This window comes from Nerophis ophidion, linkage group LG02 (assembly GCF_033978795.1).
Source record: "Nerophis ophidion isolate RoL-2023_Sa linkage group LG02, RoL_Noph_v1.0, whole genome shotgun sequence".
Lineage (NCBI taxonomy): Eukaryota > Metazoa > Chordata > Actinopteri > Syngnathiformes > Syngnathidae > Nerophis > Nerophis ophidion.
This window is the reverse complement of record NC_084612.1, coordinates 65,925,972-65,951,768: the sequence shown is the minus strand read 5'-3', so window position 1 is coordinate 65,951,768 and position 25,797 is coordinate 65,925,972. Positions and strand designations below refer to the sequence as shown.

The 25,797-nt window shown below is 37.7% G+C and overlaps 1 protein-coding gene across 5 annotated transcripts in view; it reads right to left on the bottom strand.

Annotated features, from left to right (window-relative positions):
• kaznb (kazrin, periplakin interacting protein b) overlaps positions 1-25,797 on the bottom strand; it is a 272,644-nt gene that overhangs the window by 54,045 nt on the left and 192,802 nt on the right. The window contains exon 1 of one of the 5 annotated variants that reach the window (XM_061888887.1): positions 21,027-21,272. The exons of the other annotated variants lie outside the window; for them this stretch is intronic. Coding sequence (XP_061744871.1) covers positions 21,027-21,060 — 34 coding nt within the window. The 5' untranslated portion in view covers positions 21,061-21,272. Of the gene's footprint in view, positions 1-21,026; positions 21,273-25,797 lie in introns of those variants that run through there. 5 annotated transcript variants of the gene reach the window in all.

The window sequence follows — 25,797 nt, the reverse complement described above, 5'->3', positions numbered from 1 at the left end:
GAAAAATCCGGAGGCACACCACCGGCAGAAAGCACTAAAAAAACGAAATTCAGTTGACAGTAAAAAGTCGTCGTCGCAATTGTTGGATATGACTTTAAACCATTACCAGGCATGCATAACTAGAGCTCTTGTCTCAAAGTAGGTGTACTGTCACCACCTGTCACATCACGCCCTGACTTATTTGGACATTTTTGCTGTTTTCCTGTGTATAGTGTTTGTTCTTGTCTTGCGCTCCTATTTTTTGGGCATTTTCCTGTAGCAGTTTCATGTCTTCCTTTGAGCGATATTTCACGCATCTACTTTGTTTTAGCAATCAAGAATATTTCAATTGTTTTTACCCTGTGATGAGGTGGCGACATGTCCAGGGTGTTCCCCGCCTTCCGCCCGATTGTAGCTAAAATAGTCTCCAGTGCCCCCCGTGACCCCGAAGGGAATAACCGGTAGAAAATGGATGGATTATCCTTCTTTGTGGGGACATTGTTGATTGTCATGTACAGATTTACTTTGTGCACGCCATCTTTGCTCCGCAGTAAGTCTTTGCTGTCGTCCAGCATTCTGGTTTTGTTGACTTTGTAGTTCAGCTTTAGTTTTGTTCCGCATAGCCTTCCCTAAGCTTCAATGCCTTTTCTTAGGGGCACTCAACTTTTGTTTATTTTTTTCGTTTTAAGCCTTAAATACCTTTTTTACCTTCACACTGCCTCCTGCTGTTTCCTACATCTACAAAGCAATTAGCTACCGGCTGCCACCTACTGATATGGGAGAGTATTACACGGTTATTCTAGACAACACCGACTGTCAACAACAACACATCATTTGCAGACTATAATTACTGGTTTGCAAAAAACATGTTTTACACCAAATAGGTGAGATTAGATCATCTTCCACGGCACACCAGATCGTATCTCACGGCACACTAGTGTGCCGCGGCACTGTGGTTGAAAAACACTGTATTAGACGCACCGGGTTTTAAGGCGCACTATCGATTTTTGAGAAAATGAAATGATTTTAAAGGGGAACATTATTACCAGACCTATGTAAGCGTCAATATATACCTTGATGGTGCAGAAAAAAGACCACATATTTTTTTAACCGATTTTCAAACTCTAAATGGGTGAATTTTGGCGAATTAAATGCCTTTCTGTTTATCGCGCTGGATGTGATGACGTCAGAATGTGACGTCGCCGAGGTAATAGAGCCGCCATTTTCATTTTCAACACATTGTAAACATTGGGTCTCAGCTCCATTATTTTCCGTTTTTTCGACAATTTTTTGGAACCTTGGAGACATCATGCCTCGTCGGTGTGTTGTCGGAGGGTGTAACAACACTAACAGGGAGGGATTCAAGTTGCACCACTGGCCCGAAGATGCCAAAGTGTCTGCCGCCATATGCTTGTCTCAAAGATTAAGCCATGCAAGTGCAAGTGCAAACGAGTTTGACTGTAGTGCAACATTTTACCGGCGATGACAGACATGGCACAGAGATGTATGGATAACCTGCAGATGCATTTGCAACGATAAAGTCAACGAAATCACAAAGGTGAGTTTTGTTGATGTTGACTTATGTGCTAATCAGACATATTTGGTCACGGCGTGACTGCCAGATAATCGATGCTAACATGCTACGCTAATCGACGCTAACATGCTATTTACCGGCGGTGCTAAAGCAGACATGGCACAGAGATGTATGGATAACCTGCAGACGCGTTAGCAACTATAAAGTCAACGAAATCACAAAGGTGAGTTTTGTTGATGTTGACTGCCAGCTAATCGATGTTAACATGCTATGCTAATCGATGCTAACATGCTATTTACCGGCGGTGCTAAAGCAGACATGGCACAGAGATGTATGGATAACCTGCAGATGCATTTGCAACTATAAAGTCAACGAAATCACAAAGGTGAGTTTTGTTGATGTTGACTTATGTGCTAATCAGACATATTTGGTCACGGCGTGGCGCGGTGGGGAGAGTGGCCGTGCGCAACCCGAGCGTCCCTGGTTCAATTCCCACCTAGTACCAACCTCGTCACGTCCGTTGTGTCCTGAGCAAGACACTTCACCCTTGCTCCTGATGGGTGCTGGTTGGCGCCTTGCATGGCAGCTCCCTCCATCAGTGTGTGAATGTGTGTGTGAATGGGTAAATGTGGAAGTAGTGTCAAAGCGCTTTGAGTACCTTGAAGGTAGAAAAGCGCTATACAAGTACAACCCATTTATCATTATTTATCATTTATATTACGTTTCCTTCCACCCACATGTAATGCCAAACAAACACTTACCAATCGACAGATTTAAGTTGCTCCAGTGTCACAAGATGCGAAAGTCCTGATCGTTTGGTCCGCACATTTTACCGGCGATGCTAACGCAGCTATTCGGCCATGCTATGGCTATGAATAGCATCAATAGCTATTCGCTCAATAGCTTCAGTTTCTTCTTCAATACTTTCATACTCCAACCATCCGTTTCAATACATGCGTAGTCTGTTGAAACGCTTAAACCGCTGAAATCCGAGTCTGAATCCAAGCTAATGTCGCTATATCTTGCTGTGCTATTCGCCATTGTTTTTTCACATTGGCAGCACTGTGTGACGTCACAGGGAAATGGATAGTTGTATCGCAAATAGCGAAAATCAAGCACTTTAAAGCTTTTTTTAGGGATATTCCAAGACCGGTAAAATTTTGAAAAAAACTTCAAAAAATACAACAAGCCACTGGGAACTGATTTTTATTGTTTTTAACCCTTTTGAAATTGTGATAATGTTCCCCTTTAAGTGCTAAAAATACGGTGCTATGATTCCTGCTGATATTGTGTCGGGTTAAAATCGGTATCGTATCGGAAGTGAAAAAAAAAAAGTCGTATCGGGACACCCCTAGCTGCAGCTACACTACACATTTAACAGTTATAGGTGGCAGTAGAGACATGTTTAACTAATCAGAAGTCAGAAGAAAACCATATCTGGAAAAGGGAATGTTTTATGATAGAGAGAGAGAGAGAGAGCAAGAGAAAGGGAGAGAAAGTGTGTCATGCATGCTTTCCAGCAGCTTCTATGCGTAAAAGACGCCCGCCCAACCCTCAGGGGTAGCAGTCAAACAAACACCAGCAGCAGGACACACGACCTGGTGGGCACGTTTGTCAAGATACAAGTAAAAAACACAACACCTTGTAACTAAGACCGTACTTGGTTCTGCACCGAACTTTCTACGCATTTGCAGAAAAGTTCCGACGGAAATGCCGGAAACGCAAGGTGATGGATTATTTTGTGGGGCAACAATAGAGACCATGTTCTGGCATCAGGTGCTGTGTTATTCTTTGGTTCCTCCCATTGATGTTATTTGACAATGGAGGCCAAGTTTCAGCGAGCAGCAGCTGGCTGTGAGAGACCAGGCTGCCTGGGCTGGTTTAACGGCTTCATCATGCATGAGAAAAACAAAAAAACATGTTACTGTTCAAAGCGATGACAGATATAATGACTGTCACTCAGCTGCAAAAAAAAAAATAAAAAAAAATGACAGTGTTTTTTTTAATCCTGTGCAAGCTTCATGTCTTAAAGGCTTACTGAAATGAGATTTTCTTATTTAAACGGGGATAGCAGGTCCATTCTATGTGTCATACTTGATCATTTTGCCATATTTTTGCTGAAAGGATTTAGTAGAGAACATCCATGATAAAGTTCGCAACTTTTGGTCACTAATAAAAAAAGCCTTGCCTGTACCAGAAGTAGCAGACGATGTGCGCGTGACGTCACGGGTTGTAGGGCTCCTCACATCCCCACATTGTTTATAATCATGGCCACCAGCAGCGAGAGCGATTCGGACCGAGAAAGCGACGATTTCCCCATTAATTTGAGCGAGGATGAAAGATTTGTGGATGAGGAAAGTGAGAGTGAAGGACTAGAAAAAAAAAAGACTAGAGAACAGTGGAGCGATTCAGATGTTATTAGACAAATTTACTAGGATACTTCTGGAAAATCCCTTATGTGCTTATTGTGTTACTAGTGTTTTAGTGAGATTATATGGTCGGCCCCGCACCTTTCTTCCTCCAAACACGACGAGTTGAGTTTATACCAAAATGGATACATGGATGATACAGCAGAGGATTGGGAGAATGTCATGTGGTCAGATGAAACCAAAATAGAACTTTTTGCTATAAACTCAACTCTGCTGTATCATCCATGTATCCATTTTGGTATTAACTCAACTTGTCGTGTTTGGAGGAAGAAGAATACTGAGTTGCATCCCAAGAACAACATACCTACTGTGAAGCATGGAGGTGGAAACATCATGCTTTGGGGCTGTTTTTCTGATAAGGGTACAGGAGGATTGATCCGTGTTAAGGAAAGAATGAATGGGGCCATGTATCGTGAGATTTTGAGCCAAAACCTCCTTCCATCAGTGAGAGCTTTGAATGGTTGACCAAATACTTATTTTCCACCATAATTTACAAATAAATTCCTCAAAATTCCTACAATGTGAATTCCTGGATTGTTTTTTCACATTCTGTCTCTCATAGTTGAAGTGTACCTATGATGAAAATTACAGACCTCTGTCATCATTTTAAGTGGGAGAACTTGCACAATCGCTGGCTGACTAAATACTTTTTTGCCCCACTCTATATACTGTATATATAACAATGTACAATATTACAGTATATGTGTATTTATTGGCTACTCTTGTTGACCAACACTACATTCAGAGTGAAGGACCAGAAAAAAAAAAGACAGGGTATTTCCCGTCCAAAGGCAAAACCTAGTAACTCACTTCTAGCTGATTTTGAGAAAATAAAGGAAAACCAATCTATCTTGATGCTGTCTTACAAATATCTACAAAGTCATCAAACGTATAGATGTTTTCTTGAGCTTTCATTTTCTTGCCGATTGAGCCATGGATTGAATCTGCTCTCATGAACGTGTGCCCTTTCTCCAGATATTTTATCACAATCTCGGGTGGGCCCCATTCTGCGTTTGCACATTGGGCGAGAGCCGTGTACAGCGTCCAGTTTTTATTTGGACCTCCACAGTTATCTGCCCAAAAGAGTATGCAAGGGGAAGAATCAAGAACAATACATTTAATGAAGGTGCTTGCAACGTCCTGGGCCAATCTTCCAAATATCCCCTCGTGCCATAATATCACATAATCAGGTTGACCGTCGGCCCCCATTCGTGCAAATGTCTCATTAAAGACAATAAGTCGACTGACAAAGAAGCTCCGATTGGTCCCTTGAGATACTAGGTTTTTCTGTTGTATCTACGCGGTTATATGGTAGTTGCTAGGTCCTGCCATGCGCGTAACAGCTTACTTACGGAACAAATTACAATATCGCATACACTAATGTAAAGCATATCACCTAGGAACTCCAAAATTATTATCAGCTCAGTTTTGACCAACATTGAGTTACTGGGTTTTGCCTATGGATGGGAGGGATGTTATTAGACAAATTCACAAGGATAATTCTGGAAAATCTCTTATCTGCTTATTGTGTTACTAGTGTTTTAGTGAGATTATACTGTCGTACCTGAAAGTCGGAGGGGTGTGGTGACCGCCAGTGTCTCTGAGGGAAGCCACGCAGCAGCCTCTTTGACAGGTGCACGAAGAACGACGCAAGCCATCCGCTCATGTCTACGGTAAGAGCCGACTTATTACCACAACTTTCTCACCGAAACCTGCCGGTTGACATGGGGTCAGGAACCATGTTCGCTTGACCGCTCTGTTCCATAGTAAAGCTTCACCTTCGGGAATGTAAACAAGGAAACACCGGCTGTGTTTGTGTTGCTAAAGGCAGCCGCAATACACCGCTTCCCACCTACATCTTTCTTCTTTGACGTCTCCATTATTAATTGAACAAATTACAAAAGATTCAGCAACACAGATGTCCAGAATACTGTGTAATTATGCAATTAAAGCAGACTACTTATAGCTGGGATCGGGCTGGAAAAAAGACTGTGTGGTCGCTAGTAGTGGGTTTCAGTAGGCCTTTAAAGATCTTTAAGACATGAAGTTTTAGGACAAAACCGTTGGTATGTCCCAAGTTTTGATTAGGCCGCTCGCTGACTTTGGGGCCGCACTTAAAGGCCTACTGAAACCCACTACTACCGACCACGCAGTCTGAGAGTTTATATATCAATGATGAAATATTAACATTGCAACACATGCCAATACGGCCTTTTTAGTTTACTAAATTGCAATTTTAAATTTCCCGCCAAGTGTCCTGTTGAAAACGTCGCGGAATGCTGACGTGTACGCGTGACGTCACGGACTGTTAGGAAATATTAGCGCTGCACACACACACAGCTAAAAGTCGTCTGCTTTAACGGCATAATTAAACAGTATTTTGGAGATCTGTGTTGCTGAATCTTTTGCAATTCGTTCAATCAATAATGGAGAAGTCAAAGTAGAAAGATGGAGTTGGGAAGCTTTAGCCTTTAGCCACACAAACACACGGTGATTCCTTGTTCAAAATTCCCGGATGTAAAGCTTTACTATGGATCAGAGCGATCAAGCGAACATGAAGTGTGAAGTGAAGTGAATTATATTTATATAGCGCTTTTCTCAAGTGACTCAAAGCGCTTTACGTAGTGACACCCAATATCTAAGTTACATTTAAACCAGTGTGGGTGGCACTGGGAGCAGGTGGGTAAAGTGTCTTGCCCAAGGACACAACGGCAGTGACTAGGATGGCACAAGCGGGAATCGAACCTGCAACCCTCAAATTGCTGGCACGGCCACTCTACCAACCGAGCTATGCCGCCCCGAACATGGATCCCGTCCACTTGTCAACCAGCAGGTTTCGGTGAGAAAATTGTGGTAAAAAGTCGCCTCTTACCGTCCGTACAGCTGCCGTCGATTTCGGTCAAGACACCCGTGGACACACCCCTCCGACTATCAGGTACTATTAAACACACTAAAACACTAGCAACACAATAGAAAGATACGGGATTTCCCAGAATTATCCTAGTAAATGTGTCAAAAAACATCTGAATCTGTCCCAATGCAATCGCCTTTTTTTTTTCAACATTCATTTATTTATTTTTTTTTTTTCTCTAGTCCGTCGCTATCAATATCCTCAAACACATATCTTTCATCCCCGCTCAAATTTATGGGGAAATTGTCGTTTTCTCGGTCCGAATCTTTTAGTTGGAGGCTCCCATTAAAAACAATGTGAGGATGTGAGGAGCCATCAACATGTGACGTCATCGTCTGCGACTTCCGGTAGAGGCAGGGCTTTTCTCTTAGCACCAAAAGTTGCAAACTTTATCGTCGATGTTCTCTACTAAATCCTTTCAGCAAAAATATGGTAATATTGCGACATGATCAAGTATGACACAAAGAATGGACCTGCTATCCCCGTTTAAATAAGAAAATCTCATTTCAGTAGGCCTTTAATTGTTTGAGGAAGCCCAAAATGGAATTCATCGCCGTGGCAACATCAATCCATTGCACATTTTCCATCAATTACTACGTGCTGGAGAACTAATCATCGAGCAACATACGGAGACGCCCCAAAGCAGTGTTGGACCCAAACTGCATCTTTTAAGTCGAACGTTGCGCTCGGGTGGAGAAAGCTGGAAAAAGACTAATGCAGGCAATTAGCTGATAAGAGAGGAGCTTCATCAAACACGAGCAAACCAAGGCTTGACATTGTGTTGATAAGAGGAATCGTTATTGATTGGAATACTGCTAACTTGAACAAAAAATACTGTGGTTTTGTTACGTAAGTGTGTGGCTGCAATGAAGGTCATGGTGTTGAGTTAAAAGTGGTGCACACACACACACACACACACACACACACACACACACACACACACACACACACACACACACACACACCTGAGCGACTTAAAGCTTGTTACCAACCTGCCTGATAACCATTGGAATGATCTTATTTCCTCTCATAAATGAAGGCTATTCATTTGCTCAACTGCAGAGTTGAGTTGGGTAATATTTTGGTTACATTCAGAGTCTAATAAAAAAAAAAAAGAAAAAGTATATTAAGGCTAGTGCTGGGCGATACGGCCTTTTTTTTTTTAAATATCTCGATATTTGTAGGCCATATCGCGATACACGATATATATCGCGATATTTTGCCTTAGTCCTTCTACTGCAAAAATGATTGCCAAAGATTATCTATATCAGGGGTCACCAGCCTTTTTGAAACCAAGAGCTACTTCTTGGGTACTGATTAATGCGAAGGGCTACCAGTTTGATACACACTTAAATAAATTGCCAGAAATAGCCAATTTGCTCAATTTACCTTTAATAAATAAATCTATATATATATTAAAAAAATGGGTATTTCTGTCTGTTATGCCGTCGTACATTTTTTTTTCCTTTTACGGAAGGTTTTTTATAGAGAATAAATGATGAAAACAACACTTAATTGAACGGTTTAAAAAAGGAGAAAACACGAAAAAAATTAAAATTTAATTTTGAAACATAGTTTATCTTCGAATTTCGACTCTTTGAAATTCAACCGACAAAATGAAGAGAGAAATTTGCTATTTCAAATCTTTAAAAAAAATAAATAAATAAATTATGGAACATCATTAGTAATTTTTCCTGATTAAGATTAATTTTAGAATTTTGATGACATGTTTTAAATAGGTTAAAATCCAATCTGCACTTTTTTAGAATATATAACAAATTGGACCAAGCTATAGTTCTAAAAAAGACAAATTATTATTTCTTCTAGATTTTCCTGAACAAAAATTTTAAAAGAAATTCAAGAGACTTTGAAATAAGATTTAAATTTGATTCCACAGATTTTCTAGATTTGCCAGAATATTTTTGGGGAATTTTAATCATAATCAGAAATATTTCACAAATATTCTTTATCGAAAAAACAGAATCTAAAATGAAGAATTAAATTAAATGTATTATTTTTTACAATAAAAAAATAATAATACTTGAACATTGATTTAAATTGTCAGGAAAAAAGAGGAAGGCATTTAGAAGGTAAAAAGGTATATGTGTTTCAAAATCTTAAAATCATTTTCAAGGTGCAGAGTGGATTTCAACCTATTTAAAACATGTCATCAAAATTCTAAAATGAATCTTAATCAGGAAAAATTACTAATGATGTTCCATTAATTATTTTTAAAATATTTTCAAAAAGATTCAAATTAGCTAGTTTTTTTATTTTTTTCCCGGTTGAATTTTGAATTTTAAAGAGTCGAAATTGAAGATAAACTGTGTTTCAAAATTTAATTTTCGTTTTTTTTCCTGTTTTCTCCTCTTTTAAACCGTTCAATTAAGTGTTTTTTCATCATTTATTCTCTACAAAAAACCTTCCGTAAAAGAAAAAAAAATGTTCGACCGAATGACAGATAGAAATACCCATTTATATATATATACATATATATATAGAAAAAATATTCTGGCAAATCTAGAAAATCTGTAGAATCAAATTTAAATCTTATTTCAAAGTCAAATTACGGTTGTCTGGTCAACATTCCCACTTGAAGCCAAACCACCGCCAGACGATGGACCCCCCTGCTGTTTTTCTTGGGAATTAATTCTTCCTTCATTCGCACCTTCTTTCTCTTGTATCACCACTCGCACGGCTCTGCTAGCATCACAGCTAACGTTAAGCATGCTGAGGGTGTATATGTATGTGATAGAGATGCGCGGTTTGCGGTCTCATCCGCGGAGTCCGCGGGTAAACCGCGGGTCGGGCGGTTGACATGACGAAAAAATTGATTTTAATTAGATTCGGGCGGGTGGCGGTGGAACCATCCGGAAATATTTGATATACATGGTTCTGGGATCGGTATCCTTTGCCATTCAAAGAGCCATTTAAGACCCGTGGATGGATGTCATAAAGTGAAGAAGTCAATAGGAGACGCTATTATTCTCTTGAATGGCTGCCGGCAGTCACCCAGAAAATAAGTATTAGGGAGTGCTATGAAGTCATTGGCTTTGTCGCCTACTACAACAGATAAGATCTGCTTGTCAGTCCAGCGTCATGTTGTGTGTGACTTCCGCGGCAACACACACACGACTGCAAAGCACACTGGGTGACACAGAGTACACTAATGGTTGTGATATAAACAATTTCAACACTCCTAGTAATATGCGCCACGCTTTGAAGCCACACCAATTAAGAACGACAAACACATTTCCGGAGAACATCCTCACAGTAACACAAAATAAACGCAACACAACAAATACCCATAATCCTTTGTATTCATGACACTTCCTGACTATTTTATACACCCCTAACCCCGCCACCCGTGCGTCGGTAAGGTGGGCGGGGTTGGGGGCGCGGGGGTGTAAAATATAATCAGGAATTGTCATGAATACAAAGGATTATGGGTATTTGTTGTATTGCGTTTATGTTGTGTTACTGTGAGGATGTTCTCCCGAAATGTGTTTGTCAATCTTGTATTGTGTGGCTTCACAGCGTGGCGCATATTAGTAAGTGTTAGTTGTTTATAATTGAACGGTTTAAAAGAGGAGAAAACACGAAAAAAAAATGTAATTAAATTAATCAAAATTAACCATTAAATGAACCAAAATATGACTTATCATATCTTTGTGTAAAACATTGGACACAGTGTGTTGTCAAGCTTATGAGATGCGATGCAAGTGTAAGCCACTGTGACACTATGGTTCATTTTTTTTTTTTTTTTTTTTTGCAAATGTTTTTAATGATAATAACAATGAAGGATTTTTAATCACTGCTATTTTGAAATTGTTACTAATATTGATAATATTCATTTTTGTTTCACTACTTTTAGATTGTACCTTGTCATGTTTGTGTGTCCTCAATTGCTCTGTTTATTGCTATTCTGAATGTTGCTGGGTTGGGTTTGGTTTTGGCATTGGATTGCATTGTTATGGTATTGCTGTGTATTGTTTTGTTGGAATGATTAATAAATTCATTAAAAAAAATAAAAAATAAAAACATTTAAAAAATTTTAAAAAACGGCCAGCGGGCCATCTATCTGGTCCGCCGCGTTGGTGACCCCTGATCTATACGTTTACCAAACAATCTGTCACTCCTGATCGCTGAATCCCATGAAATCTTATACGTCTAGTCTCTTACGTGAATGAGCTAAATAATATTATTTGATATTTTACGCTAACGTGTTAATAATTTCACACATAAGTCGCTCCTGAGTATAAGTCGCGTCCCTGGCCAACGTATGAAAAAAACTGCGACTTATAGTCCGAAAAATACTGTACTCGAATATCACGATATAGTCATTTTCTATATCGCATAGAGACAAACCCGCGATATATCGTGTATATCGATATATCGCCCAGCCCTAAGTAGGGCCTCAATTTACGAGCTTAATTGGTTCTATGATAGAGCTCTTAACTCAAAACACGTGTATCTCAGCTCAAGGTCTTGATATCAATATAACTGGTGCTTTGTCTGGGATACACGTATTAATGATGAAAAATTATATCTATATGCCAATAATCACAAGTAATTTTGAGGTAACTATGAGCAAAATGAGATAAATCGCTTTCAAATATTTTAATTGTTTGACAGCCCTAACAAATATGTATTACAAACCCCGTTTCCATATGAGAATTTTGGGAAATTGTGTTGGATGTAAATATAAACGGAATACAATGATTTGCAAATCCTTTTCAACCCATATTCAGTTGAGTGCACTACAAAGACAAGATATTTGATGTTCAAACTCAAACTTGTTTTTTTTTTTGCAAATAATAATTAACTTAGAATTTCCTGGCTGCAATACGTGCCAAAGTAGTTGGGAAAGGGCATGTGCACCACTGTGTTACATCACCTTTTCTTTTAACAACACTCAATAAACGTTTGGGAACTGAGGAAACTAATTGTTGAAGCTTTGAAAGTGGAATTCTTTCCCATTCTTGTTTTATGTAGAGCTTCAGTCGTTCAACAGTCCGGGGTCTGCGCTGTCCTATTTTACGCTTCATAATGCGCCACACATTTTCCATGGAGACAGTTCTGGACTGCAGACGGGCCAGGACTCTTTTTTTTACGAAGCCACGCTGTTGTAACACATGCTGAATGTGGCTTGGCATTGTCTTGCTGAAATAAGCAGGGGCGTCCATGAAAAAGACGGTGCTTAGATGGCAGCATATGTTGTTCCAAAACCTGTATGTACCTTTCAGCATTAATGGTGCCTTCACAGATGTGTAAGTTACCCATGCCTTGGGCACTAATACACCCCCATACCATCACAGATGCCGGCTTTTGAACTTTGCGTTGATAACAGTCTGTAATACCTGCTTGTGTACGATGGCTACACTAAATTGTTTGAATGTTTGGCAATCAAAGTGGAACAGGGGTTAGTGCATGTGCCTCACAATACAAAGGTCCTGAGTAGTCCTGAGTTTAATCCCGGGCTCTGGATCTTTCTTTGTGGAGTTTGCATTTTCTCCCCCGTGACTGCGTGGGTTCCCTCCGGGTACTTCGGCTTCCTCCCACCTCCAAAAAACATGCACCTGGGGATAGGTTGATTGGCAACACTAAATTGGCCCTAGTGTGTGAATGTGATTGTGAATGTTGGCACTGTGATGAGGTGGCGACTTGTCCAGGATGTACCCCACCTTCTGCCCGAATGCAGCTGAGATAGGCTCCATCACCCTCTGCGACTCCAAAAAGGGACAAGCAGTAGAAATGGATGGGTTAGGAGTGGCAAAAAACAAAAAGAAAATTGCAGGTCTTAAACCGGAAGGACACCTGCACAATCCAATCAAAAACTGTGCCATTTTAAAGATGACAACGCCATACATATTTTTTGCAGAATACAGCTGAAAAGGTCAACAAAACATTGAAAACCCTTTTCATTAAGACCGAATGCCTCAAACTACCAGCAGAATAATAAATACTTTATTAAACAAGTACTTCTCTGACAGAATCAATCAAAGCCGACAATTGTTATTTTCACCATTTTTCAAAGCAACTCTTGCAGGGGATCCGCGGCCGCTTATTTACAGTCAGTGCTAATGAATTGCTTGCGGCTTTTGCGCTACTCTGAGGTCAGTGCGAGGATGCCGAGCTCAGACAGCTGTAATTGATTTACATGTTTATCATGTGCACACTGGGCTGGTTGCCAAGGACGCTCCATCGGGGGCCGTGAGAACCCTCCCCACCCCGGCCCCAGGACAACAGATATAAATCTCCCAAAGCTGTCACGACGAGAGTAGCAACGTCACTATCACTTCATTCACTTTGTTTATGCAAGGAGAATGATATTAAATATATTGGGTGATGGAAAACGGATGGAGGTTTTATATCAAGCTATTACTTATAGCATTTAGCAATTCTCTTAGACCAGGGGTCCCCGAATATGTGTGTGTGTATATGTGTATATATATATATATATATATATATATATATATATATATATATACATATATACATATACATATATACATATATATATATACACACATATACATATATACACATATACATACATATATATACATATATGTATATATATATACACACACACATACACATATGTACATACATACATATATACATATATATATAATATATATATATATATTACATATACATATATATATGTATATATATACACACACATACACATATGTACATACATACATATATACATATATATATATATATATATAATATATATATATATTACATATATATATATATATACATACATACATATATACATATATATATATAATATATATATATATATATACATATATACATATACATATACATATATATATACACACATATACATATATATATACACATATACATATATACATACATGTATATATGTATACATACATATATATACACATATACATACATATATATACATATATATATATACACATATACATACATATATATACATATATGTATATATATATACACACACACATACACATATGTACATACATACATATATACATATATATATAATATATATATATATTATATATATATATATACATACATACATATATACATATATATATATATATAATATATATATATATTATATACATACATATATACATATATATATATATATATATATATATATATATATATATATATATATATATATATATATATATATATATATATATATATATATATATATATATATATATATATATATATATATATACATACATATGTAGGTGTGGGAAAAATCACGAGACTACATCTCTACAGAACTGTTTCATGAGGGGTTCCCTCAATCTCCTGATGATCTACCACGGTATCGAGCACTATTCTCTGGATAATCCAATCAAGATATATATATATATACATACATATACAGTGGGGCAAAAAGTATTTAGTCAGCCACCGATTGTTCAAGTTCTCCCACTTAAAATGATGACAGATGTCTGTAATTTTCATCATAGGTACACTTCAGCTCTGAAAGACAAAATGTGAAAAAACAATCCAGGAATTCACATTGTAGGAATTTTAAATAATTTATTTGTAAATTATGGTGGAAAATAAGTATTTGGTCAACCATTCAAAGCTCTCACTGATGGAAGGAGGTTTTGGCTCAAAATCTCACGATACATGGCCCCATTCATTATTTCCTTAACACGGATCAATCGTCCTGTCCCCTTAGCAGAAAAACAGCCCCAAAGCATGATGTTTCCACCCCCATGCTTCACAGTAGGTATGGTGTTCTTGGGATGCAACTCAGTATTCTTCTTCCTCCAAACAGGACGAGTTGAGTTTATCCCAAAATGGATACATGGATGATACAGCAGAGGATTGGGAGAATGTCATGTGGTCAGATGAAACCAAAATAGAACTTTGAATGGTTGACGAAATACTTATTTTTCTTCATCATTTACAAATAAATTCTTTAAAAATCCTACAATGTGAATTCCTGGATTTTTTTTCCACATTCTGTCTCTCACAGTTGAAGTGTACCTATGATGAAAATTACAGACCTCTGTCATCATTTTAAGTGGGATAACTTGCACAATCGGTGGCTGACTAAATACTTTTTTGCCCCACTGTATACATACATACATATATACATATACAAAAAGTTCTATTTTGGTTTCATCTGACCACATGACATTCTCCCAATCCTCTGCTGTATCATCCATGTATCCATTTTGGGATCAACTCAACTCGTCCTGTTTGGAGGAAGAAGAATACTGAGTTGCATCCCAAGAACACCATACCTACTGTGAAGCATAGGGGTGGAAACATGCTTTGGGGCTGTTTTTCTGCTAAGGGGACAAGACTTTGGGGACCCCTGTCTTTGACATTTAAATCATATTCATATTATAACTTCATGTTAAATATATATCACCTAAAGGGCACATATTATGCAAAACCAACTTTTCTTCCCTATTGGTACCTGTTCTTGTGTATTTGGGCTCTGCATAAGTCCTGAAAATGTGAACTCAAACCATGGAGGCTTGGCAAAGATATTTATAAAACAATCTTGCCTTCTTTCATACTCCGTCCAAACAAGTTGTTTGGAATTTGCACAACTTATGTTTTTATAATATGCAACGTCAGCGAATATCTCCATATATGCTAAAGTTTTACCCGAAGATACCCGCTGTCATCATTAAGTTCCTTCTTTTTCTCTATTCTCTGGTTGTGGGGCCGACTGGCTCGTACATGCACATGCGTCCTTCGCTGTTGCCATTCCCAATACAAAGTAGCGTATAGTTTGGAAATGATATCTGTCAGTAGACTTCATATGGAGGTGCTAAAAACTACAACATGGCTGACGGAGAGAAGATGCAGTCAAAGTGGAGGCACATACATAAACACAATTTATTCATAATTTTGACCAAAGAAACATGTTGTGTGGACCACAAGGAAGTGCTTAAAATGTACAAACCCCGTTTCCATATGAGTTGGGAAATTGTGTTAGATGTAAATATAAACAGAATACAATGATTTGCAAATCATTTTCAACCCATATTCAGTTGAATATGCTACAAAGACAAAATCTTTGATGTTCAAACTGATAAACATTTTTTTTTGCAAATAATCATTAACTTTAGAATTTGATGCCAGCAACAAGTGACAAAGAAGTTGGGAAAGGTGGCAATAAATACTGATAAAGTTGAAGAATGCTCATCAAACACTTATTCGGAACATCCCACAGGTGTGCAGGCTAATTGGGAACAGGTGGGTGCCATGATTGGGTATAAAAGCAGCTTCCATGAATTGCTAAGTAATTCACAAACAAGGATGGGGTGAGGGTCACCAATTTGTAAGCAAATTGTGGAACAGTTTTAGAACAACATTTCTCAACGAGCTATTGCAAGGAATTTAGGGATTTTACCATCTACGATCCGTAAGTCATCAAAAGGTCCAGAGAATCTGGAGAAATCACTGCATGTAAGCGACGATATTACGGAACTTTGATCCCTCAGGCGGTACTGCATCAAACACCGAGATCAGTGTGTAAAGGATATCACCACATGGGCTCAGGAACACTTCATAAAACCACTGTCAGTAACTACAGTTGGTCGCTACATCTGTAAGTGCAAGTTAAAACTCTACTATGCAAAGCCAAACACATTTATCAACAACACCCAGAAACACCGCTGGCTTCGCTGGGCCTGAGTTCACCTAAGATGGACTGATGCAAAGTGGAAACGTGTTCTGTGAGCTGACGAATCCACATTTCAAATTATATTTGGAAACTTTGGACGTGTTGTTCTCCGGAACAAAGAGGAAAATAACCATCCGAATTGTTATAGGCGCAAAGTTCAAAAGCCAGCATCTATGATGGTATGATGTATTAGTGCCCAAGGCATGGGTAACTTCCACATCTGTGAAGGCACCATTAATGCTGAATGGTCCATACAGGATTTGGAGCAACAGATGTTTTCATCCAAGCAACGTTATCATGGACGCCCCTGCTTATTTCAGCAAGACAATGCCAAGATATGTGTTACAACAGCGTGGTTTCGTAGTAAAAGAGTGCGGGTACTTTCCTGGCCCGCCTGTAGTCCAGACCTGTCTCCCATCGAAAATGTGTGGTGCATTATGAAGCGTAAAATACGACAGCGGAGACCCCGGACTGTTGAACGACTGAAGCTCTACATAAAACAAGAATGAGAAAGAATTCCATTTTCAAAGCTTTAAAAATGTGTTTCCTCAGTTCCCAAACGTTTATTAAGTGTTGTTAAAAGAAAAGGTGATGTAACACAGTGGTGAACATGCCCTTTCCCAACTACTTTGGCACGTGTTGCAGCCATGAAATTCTAAGTTAATTATTTGCAAAAAAAAAAACAAAGTTTATGAGTTTGAGCATCACATATCTTCTCTTTGTAGTGCATTTAAGTGAATATGAGTTGAAAAGGATTTACAAATCATTGTATTCCGTTTATATTTACATCTAACACAATTTCCCAACTCATATGGAATTAGGGTTTGTAAATAAAAATCATAGTGCAGTTCGTAATGGTTTCGTGACGGCTACATTTTGACCCCGGAACCGATTATTTCATCCGACATGCCTTCACATGGGAGAATGTGAGCTTCACAAACATCCTCCAACAATTACATCTCCAAGCACCATCACATTTACGACTTGTTACCATGACGACGATGCAGGTTAAAAAAGGCAGACGCCAAGACAAAAAACAGTTCAAGAGGCAACCACTCGTATTATACGGCATTACATCCAAACCAAACCCCACTAAAAGCCTCCCTAATAATCCATAATTCCTCTCTACCGCTCGATGTACAGAATGTCTCGTCTGTTACATCTCAGGCGTATAGTGGATTAAAACCAAGCACGTGCTCAAACTACGCGAGCGTGCGTACGCTTGCACCTATCTGTGCACATACCACTACGGTCATGCTTACTCTGGACTGTGCAAGATGAGCAGATAATCACGTTATCCATTGGAACACGTCCTATCTGGGTCGCTCATAACTGAAACAAGAACCACAACAAGGACAAGGAATGTGTCCCTTTGAGGTGTTTTTTTTCTGCAGCCTAGAGATGTAGGATTTATAAAAAATATATATATATATTATCAGATTTCAAATGAAACCACATCTTAAATGATTAGCAACTTGACATGAAAGTTTGCATATTATTAAATACTAAAGTACACCGCGGGAAATAGTTATCATGTCATTCTATTTCAAGTCAATATATTATTTAGCCTTTTGAATCCATGTAATATTTTCCATACAAGTGTGACTTGTGCCCTTATTCATACTAATAGTAATATTAAGTATACAGTATTTTGTGTTAAAATTATTTCTATGATCAATATTAGTTGATTACAAATTAATCTTATATTTTGCAATTTTTCTAGGAATATTACAATTTTTGTTTCTTTTGAGTTTGTTATATTAATACTTTTTTTTCTCATAAAAACATATTATTCCGATGATACTTGACGGGCGGTATAGCTCGGTTGGTAGAGTGGCCGTGCCAGCAACTTGAGGGTTGCAGGTTCGATTCCCGCTTCCGCCATCCTAGTCACTGCCGTTGTGTCCTTGGGCAAGACACTTTACCCACCTGCTCCCAGTGCCACCTACACTGGTTTGAATGTAACTTAGATATTGGGGTTCACTATGTAAAGCGCTTTGAGTCACTAGAGAAAAAAGCGCTATATAAATATAATTCACTTCACTTCACTATGTTTTATTAATTATGCTCTTTGTTCCACTGAACGATATTCCTATTTAATGTATGAATTTTTTCTTTCTTTTTAATCATAGTGATTATTCTTTCTAATTAAAACCAATATAGAGTTTATTCTTATGATATTACAGCAGTTTAAAAAGAGTGGTTATGATATTCAGACTTTTTTCTAATTATGATTTTTTTTTTATTAACACTACCACTTATAATATTAATGAATGTGTAATCTTATTATTTATTGTATTATATATTCTTATCATGATCCATCCCATCCATTTTCTTTTGGGGTGCTGGAGCCTATCTAATAATGATATCTATCATTTTAAATTCTTATAATTTAATATTTTGTTCTTTTATTGTGCATTTCGCCCCCTTTATTTATGTTCAGTTTTTAGTTAAATATGGTAAAATGATAGTCACTCTGAATAATAACACTAAAATAAATTACGGTATATAAAATAAATTATGTATAATATTCACAATTTTGCCCTAATTTATTTTTGTGTTACAGTATTGTTTTTTTTCAAGATACTGTAAATATTGTGGATTTTAAAACAAAAATAAAATAACTAATCAAAATGCAACTAATCACAAGGACACATTAGAGCAGTGATCGCCAACCACCGGGCTGCGGAAGGCGGGGAACACCCTGGACAAGTCGTCACCTCATCGCAGGGCCAACACAGACAGACAGACAACATTCACACACAAGGGCCAATTAGTGTTGCCAATCAACTTATCCCCAGGTGCATGTCTTTGGAAGTAGGAGGAAGCCGGAGTACTCGGGGGGAACCAACGCAGTCACGGGGAAGACATTCGATCCAGAGCGCAGGATCGAACCCAGGACCTTTGTATTGTGAGGCAGACGCACTATCCCCTGTGTGGGGTTTGCATGTTCTCCCACATACATATATATATATATATACACATATATATATATACACATATATATATACACACACATATATATATATATATATATATATATATATATATATATATATATATATATATATATATATATGTATGTGTGGGAAAAATCACAAGACTACTTCATCTCTACAGACCTGCTTCATGAGGGGTTCCCTCAATCATCAGGAGATTTTAATGGAAGCATTCACATACAATGGTTTATATAGGGCACAGAGTGGGTGGGTACAGGCAGGCGTAGGGTGTGGTGATTGGATCATGTGTTACCTAGTTGGTGTTTCCGTCTGTGGCGGCATGTTGAAATGATTTTACTGTGCTTGTTGAGGGATGACAGGTCTGGATGATATATAATAAACACTTTCTCTTTTAAGCAGAAGTTGCATCTTTTATTACCACTGTAGTAAGGTGTGCTGGATGCAAGAATTTGCCATGTTATTGAATATTCAACATTATTGAAACAGTTCTGTAGAGATGAAGTAGTCTTGTGATTTTTCCCACACATACATATTGCGCTCTACCACATACACACACACGTATATATATACACACACATACATATTTATATACACACACACATATATATATATATATATATATGTATATATATATACTGTATATAAATATTATACACACACACACACACATATATTTATACACATACATATACACACACACACGTATATATATATACACACATACATATGTATATACACACACACAGATATACACACACACATATATACACACATATATATATATACTGTATATACATATATATACACACACATATATACACACATATATATATATACTGTATATACATATATATACACACACATATATATATACACACACACACACGTATATATATACACACATACATATGTATATACACACACACACACATATATACACACATACATATACACATATATATATATACTGTATATACATATATACATATATATACACACACATATATATATACACACACACACACGTATATATATATACACACATACATATTTATATACACACATACACACACACATATATACACACATATATATATATATGTATATATATACACTGTATATAAATATTATATACATACACACATACATATATATATATATATATATATATATACATACACACACACACATATATATCTCTAGCTAATAATACAATATTAGATAATAAATACGTAGTTTTTTATCACAATTTCAAACTGTGTGATGAAGACATCGCTAAGGTTACATAAAGTAAACGGAATGGAGTAAAAGAGTATTGGACTCTTGTCTTTTTCACACATCAATAACAACTGAACTTGAAACTGCCCAACTCTCAGATTGGCTTTAATGGCTGCCAACGTCCCGCTATAACACACACACACACACACACACACACACACACACACACACACACACACACACACACACACACACACACACACAAGTGTCTGTCTGGACCTTGTGTGTGTGCGTCACTCACCGGCCTTCCCTTCCTCCCTGTCAGACGCCCTCATGGCCAGGTGGGCCTTGGCTCGGCTCGTCTCCACTGTCAGACCCGGTGTGAGCTCTCATAGCAGACGGAAAGCAAAAAGCCCAAAAAAGAACACACACGCACACACAAAAACACACGCACTCTGGCCGCCACGTTCAGCACGACACGACACAAGCACCTGTATGAGTGTGTGTGTGCACATGAGAGGCCCCGCCCCTAGAAAGACAAGGTAACCGGGAAGTTGTCCTTCCCTGGCTGTTTGGAGGGACACACCCTGGAGGGGGAGGGGGAAGTTAGCTTGAGGCCTCAGGTGTGTCCAACAAGACAGGTGAGTCAGAGGAACGCTTGCGCCCCCCGATGGACGACAAGCACAACGCACTGACCTCACAATGACTTTTCTTACTTCCTCAATCTGGCAGGAGAGCAAACATGACCAATGACCAAGTTAAAGGCCGACTGAGACCCACTTCTAGCGACCACGCAGTCTGATAGTTTATATATCAATGATGAAATATTAACATTGCAACACATGCCAATACGGCCTTTTTAGTTTACTAAATTGCAATTTTAAATTTCGCGCAAAGTATCCTGTTGAAAACGTCACCGATTGTAGCGGATATGTTGTTCCAGCCCCGATCCCAGCTAAAAGTAGTCTGCTTTAATAGCATAATTACACAGTATTCTGGACATCAGTGTTGCTGAATCTTTTGCATTTTGTTCAATTAATAATGGAGACATCAAAGAAAAATTATGTAAGTGGGAAGCGGTGTATTGCAGCTGCCTTTAGCAACACAAACACAGCCGGTGTTTCCTTGTTTACATTCCCGAAGGTGAAGTTTTACTATGGAACAGAGCAGTCAAGTGAACGTGGTTTCCCGACCACATGTCAACCGGCAGGTTTCGGTGAGAACATTGTGGTAATAAGTCGGCTCTTACCGTAGACATGAGCGGAGCTTGCGTACTTCCTCGTGCACCTGTCAAAAAGGCAACTGCGTGGCTTCCCTCAGAGACACTGGCGGTCACCACAACCGTGGCCGCACCCCTCCGACGTTCAGGTACGACAGTATAATCTCACTACAACACTAGTAACAAAATAGGCAGATGAGGGATTTTCCAGAATTATCCTAGTAAATGTGTCTAATAACATCTGAATCGCTCCCACTGCCCTGTCTTTTTATTTTTTTATTTTCTAGTCCTTCACTCTAACTTTCCTCAGCCACGAATATTTCATCCTCGCTCAAATTAATGGGGGAATCGTCGCTTTCTCGGTCCGAATCGCTCTCGCTGCTGGTGGCCATGATTGTAAACAATGTGAGGATGTGAGAAGCCCTACAACCCGTGACATCACGCGCACATCGTCTGCTACTTCCGGTAAAGGCAAGGCTTTTTTTACTAGTGACCAAAAGTTGCGAACTTTATCGTGGATGTTCTCTACTAAATCCTTTCAGCAAAAATATGGCAATATCGCGAAATGATCAAGTATGACACATAGAATGGACCTGCTATCCCCGTTTAAATAAGAAAATCTCATTTCAGTAGGCCTTTAAAGTCGTAGCTATATATTTATTTAATGTTTGGCAGAAATGTTTTCATCCTCAAACTAGTGGTGTTTTTTATTACCAGCAATTTTTTTTTTTTTTGTGTTCTTGTAACTTTATCTCTTTTTCCAACTAAAGTGAGATTTATTTATTTTTTGTAATAACCACCTTTTTATTGTAATGATCATAATAATGCAAGTGTTCCTCCAAAAATTATTAATTATTCTCAAAATAATGTGACTTTTACTGCTCATAGAACCAAACAACCTGTACGTTTATAAAGATTGAACACTTTATCATATTAAATGTGCAAACAAACATTGTGAATGTTATAGTATTACAACTATATTCTCAAACAATTTGGTACAAACAAAATTGTAAGAGTATTTTTTGTAACATTACAACTTATTCTAGATAAAATCCTTATGTTATTTTATTAAATAGAATACAAATATTTGTATTGGTAGAGATATATTTCCGTGTAAAATTACTACCTTATTAGCGTGGTTGTAATTAGCATGGCCATACATTTTTGATAACATGGTGTATTTTTTTCTGGTTTATTCTTTTAAAACAGAAGTAATATATTAGCATTTAAACTATACCAACAACTCTTATCACTCTTCATTTTTATTCTCACATATTCCAACTATTTTCTCATAAAATTATTTTATTCTTCATATCCCACCATTTTCAATAAACATTTGAGTTTATTGCAAATAAAAATAAAAAGTCATGACTTTTCTATTCTTGAATATCATTTATAATAATATATATACAATAACAAGGAAGTCGGTGGTATTATATATATAAATATATATATATATATATATATATATATATATAAATATATATATATATATATATATATATATATATAAATATATACATAACCTCCCCGAGCAATGTTATCATGGACGCCCCTGCTTATTTCAGCAAGACAATGCCAAGCCACGTGTTACATATATATATATATATATATATATATATATATATATATATATATATATATATATATGTGTATATATATGTATATATATATATGCATATATATAGATACATATATATACATATATATATATTTATATATATATACATATATATACATATATTTATATTTATATACATATACATATATATAAATATACATACATATATATACATATATATAAATATACATACATACATACATATATATACATATATATATACATATATATATATATATATATATATATATATAGAAAAAATATATATATCTATATATATATAAATAAATATATACATAACCTCCCCAAGCAATGTTATCATGGACGCCCCTGCTTATTTCAGCAAGACAATGCCAAGCCACGTGTTACAACAGCGTGGCTTCATAGTAAAAGAGTGCCGGTACTAGACTGGCCTGCTTATAGTCCAGATTTGGCTCCCATTAAAAATGTGTGGCGCAATATGAAGTGTAAAATAGCATAACAGAGACCCCGGACTGTTGAACAACTTAAGCTGTACATCAAGCAAGAATGGGAAAGAATTCCACCTGAAAAGCTTCAAAAATTGGTCTCCTCAGTTTCCAAACATTTAATATATTTTGTCAATTGAATATAACTTTAAAAAGATTTGCAAATCATTTATTATGTTTTTATTTACTTACGAATTACACAACGTGCCAACTTCACTGGTTTTGGGTTTTGTATAAATTACAAGCAGGTTTTGTATTTTTGGCACTTTTTCTTTTTCCTAAAATGACTTGGTTCCTGTAATATGCATTTAAAGGCCTACTGAAACCCACTACTACCGACCACGCAGTCTGATAGTTTATATATCAATGATGAAATATTAACATTGCAACACATGCCAATACGGCCTTTTCAGTTTACTAAATTACAATTTTAAATTTCCTGCGGAGTTTCTTGTTGACGCGTGTTTGTGACGTCCCGGGTTGCAGCGGACATATTAGCCCAGCACCACACACGGCTAAAAGTAGTCTCTTTTCATCACATAATTACACAGTATTTTGGAAATCTGTGTTTCTGAATCTTTTGCAATTTGTTCCATTAATAATGGAGACTATAAAGAAGAATGCCGTTGGTGGAAACCGGTTTATTGCAGCTGCCTTTAGCACCGAAACACAGCCGGTGTTTCTTTGTTTGTTGTGAAGCTTTAACACAGAGCGGTCAAGCGAACATGTTTCTCTACGTCAACCAGCAAGTTTTTGGATGGGAAAATTGTGATATTAAGTCGGCTCTTAACGGAGACTTCGGTGGATTATGGGACCTCCTCCTGCAACTCAAAAAGGCAGCTGTGATTTTGGCTCCTCGGCTTCTCTCAGAGACACTGCCGTTCACCGCAGCCATCCGACTTTCAGGTATGACTTTACAATCTCACTAAAACACTATTAAAACAATAAGCAGATAAGGGATCTTCCAGTATTATCCTAGTAAATGTGTCCAATTACATCTGAAACGGTCCCACTGCCGCCGCCTGGAGCCGTCGCCTTTTCTTTTTTCTTTTTTTGTGCTTCACTTTAACTTTCTTCATCCACGAATCTTTCATCCTCGCTCAAATTAATGGGGAAATTGTCGCTTTCTTGGTCCGAATAGCTCTTGCTGCTGGAGGCTATGATTATAAACAATGTGAGGATGTGAGGAGCCCTACAACCCGTGACGTCACGCGCACATCATCTGCTACTTCCGGTAAAGGCAAGGCTTTTTTATTAGCGACCAAAAGTTGCGAACTTTATCGTCGATGTTCTCTACTAAATCCTTTCAGCAAAAATATGGCAATATCGCGAAATGATCAAGTATGACACATAGAATGGACCTGCTATCCCCGTTTGAATAAGAAAATCTCATTTCAGTAGGCCTTTAATGTTATAGTGCATCATTACCATTTGTACTGTTGTGTGCCGGACCATGGAGACAATGGACACAAAGGCGAATGTCTTATTGCTTATTTCTGCGTTTACATTTTTCTGTAACTGCACACATAATTCTGATGAGAAAATAGGTGTTATGACCGATGCGCCTCCAGTGCATTTAGTTGCGATAAAAGCAAGCAGCAGCATCTTTTCAAAGCTGCTGCCGTGCTCGTCTTCGTTTCAGGGTGGGTAGCGAAAGAAGCCTCTGCAGACACCTTTGCTCCCGATGTAACCTCCGCCTCCTTTAAGCACTGCCATACACACTTCCTGCCGTCACCACGGCAACGCCTCGCTCCCCACCGCCGCC